Source organism: Lupinus angustifolius, chromosome LG01 (assembly GCF_001865875.1).
Source record: "Lupinus angustifolius cultivar Tanjil chromosome LG01, LupAngTanjil_v1.0, whole genome shotgun sequence".
Taxonomy (NCBI): domain Eukaryota; kingdom Viridiplantae; phylum Streptophyta; class Magnoliopsida; order Fabales; family Fabaceae; genus Lupinus; species Lupinus angustifolius.
The window spans coordinates 18,729,639-18,741,403 of record NC_032009.1 but is presented as its reverse complement, the minus strand read 5'-3'; the positions used below and the strand labels follow the sequence as shown (position 1 = coordinate 18,741,403).

At 29.2% G+C, this 11,765-nt stretch overlaps 2 protein-coding genes across 2 annotated transcripts; both read left to right on the top strand.

Moving 5' to 3' along the window:
• Positions 1,117-1,497, top strand: LOC109358584. The gene has a single exon (XM_019602937.1). It carries the CDS (start codon positions 1,117-1,119, stop codon positions 1,495-1,497), a length of 381 nt encoding a protein of 126 aa, XP_019458482.1.
• Positions 3,911-5,880, top strand: LOC109350966 (two-pore potassium channel 3-like). The gene is made up of 2 exons (XM_019592279.1): positions 3,911-5,052; positions 5,649-5,880. The coding sequence occupies exons 1-2, from the start codon at positions 3,983-3,985 to the stop codon at positions 5,797-5,799; spliced, it is 1,221 nt and encodes a 406-aa protein (XP_019447824.1). The 5' UTR covers positions 3,911-3,982; the 3' UTR covers positions 5,800-5,880.

The following is an 11,765-nucleotide window of genomic DNA, read 5'->3' as shown; positions in this document are numbered from 1 at the left end:
TCTCTCCAACAAATATTGGAGGTCTTGGTATTAGATCCTTAAGGATGTTAAACCAGGCTGCTCTCACTAAACTTGCTTGGGACATGATGAGTTCTAATAAGGATTGGGCTATCCTATACAGAAAGAGATTTGGCCATGTTAATAATCCTTCAAGTAGATACTTCAAGTCATCCATCTGGCTAGACATTAGGATGAATTGGTATGTTGCTTTTGATAACTCTATCTGGATCATATGGAAAGGGCAAAACATTAGTTTCTGGAAGGACAATTGGTTGGGGTACCCTTGGTGGACCTCTTGAATATCCCTCAAGATTGGCATTGTCTTTTTAAAAGCTAAAATTGCAGACTTCCTTCACAATTCATCTTGGTCTCTTCCTAAACTGTTGGTGAATCGTTTCCCTTTTCTGCTTGAGCAAATAGCCACAACCAATTCTTCTAGTGGTCAGGATTTACTCTGTTGGAAAGGCACTTCTGATGGAGTTCTCACTCTTAAAGAGGCTTACAAATGCCTTTCTCCAGCTTCCAATCCTATAAATTGGTACATCTCAATTTGGTCAATGGCCATCCCTCCATCAAAGTCCTTTGTAATTTGGAGATTAATTAATAACAAAATGCCCTGTGATGACAACTTGTAAAAGAGAGGCTGCAACATGGTTTCAATGTGCAGTCTATGTCTAGCATCAGATGAAACATCTACTCATCTTTTTCTAAATTGCCATTTCGTCCTTGCCATTTGGAATTGGATCAAATGCATCTTCAATATCAGTTTGGACACTTCTTCAGTCATATCAATTCTTCTTGCCCGTAGAAATGATTGTTGTGGCCAAGTCAAGGTCCTGTTTACTACTTGCATAATCCGTTCTATTAGCACAATTTGGTGGTGCAGAAATCAGTTTAGATTCGAAAACAAAAGCCGCAATCTGACTATTGTCTTGAATAGAATTAGAATGGCCACCTCTCTATCTGGAAACACAACTAAAGCTATTGCAAAACCTTCTATGCAAGAGTTTTGTATTCTTAAAGCCTTCAATGTTTCAACTCACTATCTTAAGGCTCCCTCTATATTAGAAGTGGTTTGGTATCCTCCTTTAAGAAATAGGATCAAGATTAACACGGATGGAGTTGCTAGAGGATCTCCTGGTCCTGCTGGGGGGAGCTATATTCAAAGACTACAATGGTGACTGCCTGGTCTATACTGCTGAGTTCTATGGCAATCAAGATGCCCTTTTTGTCGAGCTTAATGCAGCAATAACAACAATTCAGTTTGCTAATTCAAATGGTTGGAATGCGGTTTGGCTTGAATATGACTCTTCTATTATGGTTGACATCTTCAAGGGTAAACATAAACCTCCTTGGAAGCTTCTAAACAAATGGTTGCTGCTTAAAGCAACTATGGAAGGAATGGATTGCATTGTTTCTCATATTTATAGGGAAGGGAATTCGTGTGCGGATAAATTGGTAAACTATGGGATCAATTCCAAAACCAACTCTAGTTGATCTTCAGTTCCTAACTTTATATCCAATGATTGCTTTAGAAATAGGAATCACCTTCCTAGCTATAGATTTGTTTCTCATTGATCCTCTCTTTGTAACTTGGTTCTATCTTTAATATATTTCAGGGTGTAGTTGCACCCTCGACTTAAAAAAAAGAAGAGAAAAAGCTATAGATAAAAATGGAACAATTTTATGATATTTTAGTTATGATGCATCAATCACCATTGTAATTTTTTACCCATTGTTATATCAATAAGAATTTTTCCCAAATTCCCATTAAAAATCTTTCAATTATAGAAGTCAAACTCATGTATCTTTCAATTATCAGAAAAGTCCACAAAATCTGCTCATATGTATGTTTTTTATTCAAGCAACTATCATAAACTAATTTCTTTTTCTTAATTATATTTACTCCTTCAATTTTATTTCTCAATAAAATTGGTATATATATAAAAATTACATTAAATTACTAACAATAAAAATTATCACTATATTTTTTTTAATTTCAACTGTCATATCATTATTACTATTTAATTTTAATTTTTTTTATATCAATATTACTCTATTATGTTATTTTAACTCTAAAATTTACTAGTTATCTTCTTTTACAATTAATTTGTATTTTGACAATAGATTTTTTAGTCATAGGTGGACTAATATTAATATACACTATTATAATGATAGACCTATTCTTATTATGACTAAGATTTTCAGGTTAGGTATTAGTAATTTAATATTATCCTTTTGCGAATACCAATTTCAGCAACAAAAGGTCTATTTAGAACGAAACATTCATAAAACTTATTACAAGAAACATGAAATAAAAGGTTGATTCAGCTCTTTATGTGGTGGATTAAAATAAAGAAAAGGTTAATCCAACATGTGATACATTCGTAAGTTAAACATAATATTTGTTATTACCCCATCTTTTATGTTTTTAATTTTAGTTTATAAAATATGAGATTATAAATTATAGAATTATAATATGTTAAAATTATAATCTAATTATATTTGAGTATCTTATTTGAAAGTCAAATATTAATTAATTTAGTTTATTTTAATAATGTAGAAGTATTATTCTTATATAGTAAATTGAAGAAAATTGTATGATATTATTTGACAATCTTTGAATTATTTTTATTGTTTTAACATATTTTTTATTATATATATTTTAATATTTATCATAAATTTATATTACTGTAATTTTTTTAATTTTTATTACTCAGTTGCAACTGCTACAAAACTAAATTAAAAGATAATATAAAAACAACATGAAATAAAACATGTCACAAAATTTTAATATGAAATTTCGCAGAACAATAAAAATGAATGAACATAACCTTGAATTTAAGAGTAAATTTAGAATTGTGATATTTTAATTGGAAAAATAAGTAGACAATCTATAGGTTTGAAACTTTTGACTTTTGTCCAAAAATAAGGTGTGTTTTTAATAAAGGTAAGTTGTTAAGCCAACTTTAAACTAAAAATCCATAGCCTAGAAACTTTTGACTTTTTTCTCCAAAATAAACTGTGTTTTTAATATAGGTAAGTTGTTGTGCCACAATTTTAAATTTATTTAAATAAAATAATAACTAAAGTATAAACATTCATCTCAACTAAAAGGAAGAAGATAAGACATTGATTTAGTATTATAAAATTTTATTAGATCTTTAATATTACTAAAAGAAAGGAAAATCTATTTCTTACCAAAAAGTATAAATATTCATCATTAAGAATAATATTTGTTGAAAGAGACAATTATACATTTCGAAAGAGATTAATTTCTTACCTAAAAGATAAAAATATACCTTTTATAGTATAAAAAAATTAACACCTTTACTTTATTCAGAAAGAAATATACTCATCATTGATACTCAATTAGTATATAATCTATTATTTATTTGTATTATATTATTTAAAAAAGTCAATAATAATTAAAATGAATGATGTAGGAATAATATAAAAATACCACTTTCAGAATACACATCATACTCCCATTAATTAATTTTTATAAAAAGATCTAAACATTACCAATATATGAGTTTTATATAATGTTACTGTATCATCCACCATTATATTTAATATATTCGACTTTTTATAAAAAATAATCAAAATAAATTGTAGATAACATGACAGTGTATGAATCTTTCGTACCCTCATTATTTTTTTTCAAATCTCATCAAATACTTTCATTTGGAACCATTCCTTTCTCACTCTCGCGACCAACAAAGACATGACTATAACAACTTCATCAATGTCTTCCATAAAGTCAAAACCTTATTAATATTAATTAATTAATAAAAAGTCCACGCTTCTCTAATCATTTCTTTAGAATACTTTCCAAAGATTCTCTCGCACACTAAATCTTTTAAAGAGATTAGTTGTGGGAGATAAGAATAAAAATGGTATTATCAATTCCATAACACAAAGTTGATTCCTTTCTTTGCATTAAATCACTTTTCTGCATCCCCACATAACCCCAAAAGCTATGGAAAAAGAGCCTCTACTCCCACATTTGAGTCTCTTATCGGCAAAGAGCGATGAAATCAATATCTCTGTTAACCCAATGGAGTTCAAAGATAGACTCATCTTTGGCCCTTCCTCAAAAGATTCATCTTCTTCACCACCTTTGGTTGAGGCCAAAACAGTTTCCTTTAAACCTTCTTATCCAAACCAAGAAATTCTATTTGATCCACAACAAAAAAACATATCTTCATGCCTTAGTAACCCTGATCATGGATGCCAAAAACCCAGTCTTCACCGGTCTAAAACCGCGCCGGCTAGGACTATTTTAAATGACTTAAATCAGCATCAATCTGAGGAAAGACCCCATTTTGGTACTCAGAGTATTGTTCTCCAAGCTTTTGTTTTTCTTGTTCTTTATTTGTCATTAGGGGTAGTGATTTATTGGTTCAATCGCCATAATTTTTCATCTAGTGAGACTCACCCTATAGTGGATGGTTTATATTTTTGCATAGTCACAATGTGCACAATAGGTTATGGTGACATTACTCCTAACACTACAACAACAAAGCTTTTTGCTATATTGTTTGTGTTGATCGGTTTCGGTTTTATAGACATATTGTTAAGTGGGATGGTTAGTTTTGTCCTTGATTTGCAAGAGAATTATTTGTTGCAAACAGTTAAGGGTAGGGGTCAGAAAAATGGAGGGTCATATTTAGTTGATGTGAAGAAAGGGAGGATGAGGATTAGGTTGAAAGTGGCATTGGCTCTAGGAGTAGTTGTCCTTTGTATTGGATTTGGTGTGGGGGTTCTGCATTTTGTAGAAAGGCTTGATTGGTTGGATTCTTTTTATCTTTCGGTTATGTCGGTTACGACGGTTGGGTATGGTGATAAGGCCTTTAAGACCATTCATGGTCGTATCTTCGCTGCAATTTGGCTACTTGTGTCAACTCTTGCTGTGGCTCGGGCGTTTCTCTATTTGGCCGAGGCGAGAATTGATAAGAGGCATAGAATGATGGCGAAGTGGATTCTCGGTCAGGATATGACTGTTTCTGAGTTTCTTGCTGCAGACATTGACAATGATGGCTTTGTGAGGTATGATGCATTGTTGTTACATTTCCATCTCATAAAAAATGAGTGATTTTTAGAATCAATGTTGTTGTTAATGAAAAAGTAAGTTTCCTTCTTTTAAAGATTTTATGCTGTTAAATGTTTGTTATTCATTTCAAAACAATTAATGTAGTTGAATCCAGAATCTGTTAGGTGATGGAATAGGGAATAAAGGGTTAAGCTGGTGGGACCCAAATCTGTTATACAACTGTAGTTAGTTAAGCCAATTGTCAGTTACACAGTTATGGCATAGAAATGAATGCATCAGAGAGAAAGTTTGAATAGCTATGGTAGAGTTGCGCCTTAGCTATGGTAGAATTGTCAGTTACACAGTTGTGGAGGAGACTGTTAGAAGCCCCGTAAGGAGAGAATATCAAATGGAAGCTAGTCTAATTCCTAGAGGAAGAGACAGAGCAAGAAAAACTATAGGGAAAATGATAAAGAAAGACTTAGAGCTCAATGTTTTGTCAGTGAACATGATATATGATAGAATATTATGCTGTCGTTCGATCCATGTAGCCGACTCCACTTTTCATTGAATTTTCATGATTTGGTGACTTATACATGGTTTTGGAATGCAGTAAATCAGAATATGTTGTATACAAGCTGAAGGAATTGGGTAAAGTATCAGATAAGGACATTATGGAGGTTAGTGAAACATTTGACAGATTAGATTCTGGCAACTTTGGAAAGATAAAACTTATGGATCTCATGGAGACTCATCATTCATGACCTCAGCATTAGAGTGCAAGGGGATTCTGTTTTCTAATGTGATGTCAACCACGCCGGGCCGGTCGGTCTTGCATTTCTGTGTTCGTAAAAAGATATGGGTCCTAAATTTATTAAAAATATTTTATAAACAATTTATTTTTTATGGGATTGGGGAAATTGTAATTACATGTTGTTGCATTTTATGTGTAAGTTATATTGATTGAATCAATTATTGATTTATAAATTTCAAATTTCAACATACCTAAGTTTTAACCATTTTGTCTCTATTTTCATGTTTTCTGAGTGAACTTAAGAATTATAACCATTTTGTCTCTATTTTCATGTTTTCTCAATGAACTTAAGAACTTAAAAAAATGATATATACTTTTACATACCCTATTATTTATTAAAACAAAATGTTTGATTATATGGTATATCATGTTTTATAAGTATAAATAAATATAGGGGTTGTATTTTTTATCCTCCACAACAACATTTTGATAAATATAAGTCACTCTCACAAAAAAATAATTTTAAATGAGAATCGACTAGTATAACCGGTATAATTTAAATGAAATGGGCTGGTATAATTAACTTTAATCAATTTTAACTGATATTATTGTATGACCAATATAATATACATGGTATATCATACTAGTTTGGGTTCAGTTTACCCATTTTTCGGTTCAACCATCCTATTCGATGCGAATTTCATATGTATGGTTATTACTATTTAATGTATACTTTTGTTCTTATTTACTCATGATTGTAACTTTTGATACTTACAATTCATTTTTTTGTGGTTAATTATTGCTAACCGGTAAATATGAGTAAAAATATTATATTCGGTGTCATAAATAAATATAAAAATAATTTTTTTATCGTCTACATAAAGAATTACCAAAATTATAGCCTTTCAAATATTGTTTATTGATTTAAGCTTAAATATGTGAATTTGGTTGTGTGATTTTTTGATCTTCGAATGTGATAAAAGAATAACTTATGCTATTTGATGAATGAAATAAAAGAAAATAGAATACAAGGGAAAATTAAGATTTCATTGTTGGACTTATGCTATTTGATGAATGTAATAGAATACAAGGGAACTATTTCACCCAAAAGTTCCAAATTGTTTCTCCAAATAATACTGGAACCAATGAAGTAGAGTATTCTCCCATATCCCTAAACCATGATAATTAGATTATTAGATGATTTCACTGCCCAAAAGTGAAGTTTTAAAAATTATGCTTGTTTATTTTGGGTATGTTAAAGGGTTCTCTAAGTTGATAGGCAAAGACTCATCCATTTAGAAGGGTACATATCATTGAAGTCAATATCACATGTAAGTTAAATAAAAACTTAAATTTGATATAAAAGTTTTACTTTATAATATTAAAAATTAACTACATAAAGATTTAATTAATCAAAGTTTATGACATGTATTCATGACAATGTTACATTTTTAGAAGAAGATAAAATCACAACTACTATAATATTATTATTAGAAGATAATTTTTAACATGGTGATAATTTTGGTGGATAATAACAACCATTTTTTATAATAAAAAAATATCATTTTACTTTTGCTCACACTCCAAGATTTATAGTGAAATTAGTCACCAAATAGATATCATCATCAACCTTAAGCAATTATCAAATTATAACATCACCTCTTCAAGTCAATTTCAGTTTATTTTAAGATGATGATAGACTCTTAATTAAACTCGTCAAGCTTTCAAAGAATGGGAAAGTAAAACTTCATATCCTCTATACTTGTCTTTCCTTTGCTTAACAAATTAAACTAGAATTATATAATTTGTGGCTATTTGGGAAACAACTTACACCTAATTGAAGCAAATGAAATCTCATCAAGTGTAGGGCCTAATACATGCTCAAATAAATATTGTTGTTAGGAAACACTAATATTGTAAGAAAAATAAGGGAGGGAGGAAGAGATATACATCATTCATTTTAAAATTAAAACTAATGAATGTGGTGATTAAAAGATTAGTGTAGATTATGTGGTACCTCATTGTGATTTTTATCATCATTTGGTGGTACTTTGATGGTACTAGATGCTTTTGTGGCAAAAGAAAAAAAGAGTGATTATTCAAAATCGCTTTTTTCCTTTAAAATTCTTCACCAATTTAATTGTTGTTTGAGATTTTTTTAGAGATTAAGTTTAACTTTTGCAATTTTCAAAAAATGAATTGGGGGACACATTTTTTCTTAAGACATTGTTTGATAATCATGTAAAAAAAATATGATTTTTTGTTATATATTTTGTGTAATTTATAAAAGAGTGAAATATATTTCAAGATACAACAATAGTCTTAAAGGATACTACATATTTTGAAAGAAATTAATTTCTTATTCATAGAGGAGAAATACCTTTATTTAATAAAAATATAACATTTTGGACTTGCACATCCAAACATTACTTATCTATATTAATAATAAGTATTATCTTTATTGGGTTTGAGAGGAATGTGACTATAGATGGCAAAATGGATAATGTCTTTGGTACGCCTGCATAACTCATATTTTTTGCGGGCATGATATACAAATTTTGTCCATAAACCCATTATGCTCGATCTGTTTTGCCTGCGAACATTTTCATTATGCAATGTGGACAGCTCGCAAGCTGCCGACAAATATAATTTAAGGAAAAATTAGGACAAATTAAAATAAGTTAAGATGTAATGTGATTTTTAAACTACTTTATTGAATTTTATTTTATTTATTATATGAATTTTTTAATTTTTTATTTATTCAACAATACACATGAACTGCCCATAAACTCATTAGCCCGTTTTCAAACAGGTAGTGTACTGAATTTTGTCCATTAAATCAATTTAGACTTGTCTGCATTCGGGGCATTTACAGACACAAATATAATGGGTTGGGCAGCCTTTTTTTTATCTCTAACTATGACTCCTCGATAATTTTAAAACTCTTTTAGAGGAGCTCTAAAATGTAAGAAATTTTCCTCCTAATTTGTCTTCTCAAGATACAACTACTAACATTTGTGAAGGCTCCATACTAATGCTACATTCACATCATTTTATTTTACAAAAAGGCATCCTTGCTATCAAGGCCAAAAGTTTAGTTATATTTGGTCACCATTTTTTTCATTATTAGGAATGGCAACGGGGTGGGGTAGAGTCAGGTTTGCACATCTCCAAACCTGAATTCAAAAATCAAAACCTGAACCCGAACCCAAATTTAACGGGGTTGAAAATAAAAATATCATCCTCGAACCTATCGGGTTTCGAGTAACCCGAACTCGAAAAAACCCAAAAATTAAAATGTATTAAGAAAAATATGATATTATTTTCGTGTAATTTTTCTCTAAGATTTCTATTTTCTCTTATATTATTTCATTTCTTTTATATTTGAAGATCCAATAGTATATAAAGTAAAATTAGAAATTAAAAACAATGAGTAGATGATAGAAATTTCAATTTTAAGTTGAATTACATTACTTTGGGGCGGGTTTGGGTTAAGGTCTTTGATATACCAAACTCGAACCCGAAATTTAAACCCGGGTAAAACCCGAACTCTATCATATCGAGTTTTTTCTGTTAAATTCGGATTCAGTTCGGATGAGTACCCACGGGTTCAGTTTTTATTGCCATCCCTAATCATAATAGTACCAAAAAGGAAAACGAATATAATTAGAAGGAAGGGACTGAAAAGGAGAAAAGCAGCCAAATTAAGGTGAACAACAAAAAAGTGCAATAATGTTCATCTCTAATACTTCCACAACCAAAATATTAATATTGCTATATACCAACCACAACATCAAACGTCTATATTAAATTACTTGTTAAACTAGATTTTCAAATTTTAGGACAAAAGTTTTCTTATTCAAATTGGGTGTTAAACCCCATTGAGTGTTTTAAAAATTGTTAATCGAGTATGTTTTGGGTACATTTGTACTATTTTCATAAATAATTATTCAATTGAATATATTAATTATTCTTATTTATTAAAATAAAAAATTCTTTTATATGAAATAGTTGCTTAATAAAAGATTTATTTGCTAATAAAACATGTCTCAAGTTTGCTGTCTTAAAATATTATTTTTATCTTTAAACTTTTTACAAGACCATATTATTTATTTACTGTTTATATGTTAATTATTATTGATTTGAGTGATTCCTGTAAGTGTAGGATATAGTGAAATGGCAGTGCTAGTAACGGACACTTGTTGGGATTGCATTCCTAAACCAAAAAATGTATGTATTTATTATATGGAAAGTTTGAATCATTGACTCGAATTAAAGCTCCTCATGGTGTGACACTTGTAATTTTTTATTTTTTATATTTGAGTGAAATTTTTTGATTTATTTTTATAGTTTTATCTATATTTTTTGATTAATTGTAGATCTTTTATTATTTATTTAATATGTTTATGATTTTTGTTACACTCGAAAAACAACTATTATATCAGATACCTCACATCTAAGTGAACATATATCATCTAGTAATGGGTTTTGTGAAAATAATGTTATTTAAAAATGTAATTTGTGTTAGAAGTATTATTTTATCGTTACATTGAATTAGTCATAATCTTAGAAATACTATATTTGGAGAATTTATCTTTTTGATAATAATTTATAAGTAATATCTCCTATATTATTTATTATAACATTATATTTCTTGTGACTTTTGATTAAATTACTTATGGTTATCATAATATTTATCATAACATATTTAAGATCATATTACAGTCTTTATATTCTTATCCTTTAACCATTTTATCTCTAACTATATCATATATATAATATATATTTATAGACTAATGTTAATAGATGGATATACTACTTGAATAATATTACAGGTGATAACTTAGTAGTATAGTTATGTTATATGTATGTATATAAATTATCAAAACACCTTCCATATTTCATTTCCTTAAGCCACGTTTTCTATATATTATTATATAATCTTTCTCTTGTGCGCATAAACTAGCATATATACACTTTAGTAAGGGAATGCTCAACACGTTTAGTTCACTGTATTCACAACGCTTCACTTAATTAGGATTCTTGGGTAATACTTCATCCTCTTTATGTTTTGTTTTTGTTCATCAAGTCTTCATATTTTTCCATTTAATTTTAGGTTTAGTGTGTTGACTCTCTCATTGACAAATGAGCATGACAAATCCAAGTTTGCGTAGTTTCAAATCACCTATTTTTATACCAACGAGCGTTGGTTCAAGTGGTACAACGGGATATTCCCGGCTCGGACAGGATTGCTCCAGTACAAGGATACATGTGGGAAGCAAAAAAAATCACATATTCTTATGTTCAATTTCATTACACTTCCTAATGCAACGGTAATCTTCAATTATAGGGGTGGGCGAAAGAATTTGCTTTACTCAGGGAGATCTTGTTTTTAATTAAAAAAGGTTTCTTAGTATATAATATTGTATCTCAACTAATATAGATCTTATTTTCCTATTCTTTTTTTTATAGACCATACACAGATGCATGTTGTTTTTAAATAAAGTTTGGGTGCTAAAGACCTAATTCATTGAAAAAATAAACAAAGTACATTAAGGGGACTCTTAGAGAGACATGGGGAATTTTAGCTTTGTTTGGTTGATAAGAAAAGATAAAAAGAGAGAAAAATATGAGAAAGAGAAAGAGGTGAAATATAGTAGATTTTTTTGATATTTGGTATAACAAAATAATGAGAAAAAATGAACAGAAAAAAATATTTTCTTCTCTTTCTCTGTTGTTTGGTTAGATAGAAAATGATAAGAGAATGGTCATGTTATGGTGGTTCAAATTACAAAAAATATCTCTAAAATAAAGAAAAGAGACATAAAAATGTTGTTTTATTATTAATTAAAAATAAATGATATAATTTTAAATTATAAATTTTATTATAATTATAATTAACATTTTCAATTGATATGGTTTGGGACATAGTTTAGGATACCATTTGAGACAACATATTTTTGTCTGGGTAAAATT

Bases quoted from the DNA above. Each gene is read 5' to 3' on its own strand.
- LOC109358584 (XM_019602937.1), top strand. From the start codon at position 1,117: ATGGAGTTGCTAGAGGATCTCCTGGTCCTGCTGGGGGGAGCTATATTC.
- LOC109350966 (XM_019592279.1), top strand. From the start codon at position 3,983: ATGGAAAAAGAGCCTCTACTCCCACATTTGAGTCTCTTATCGGCAAAG. The intron at 5,053-5,648 runs GTATGATGCATT...TTTGGAATGCAG, and splicing joins GACAATGATGGCTTTGTGAG to TAAATCAGAATATGTTGTAT.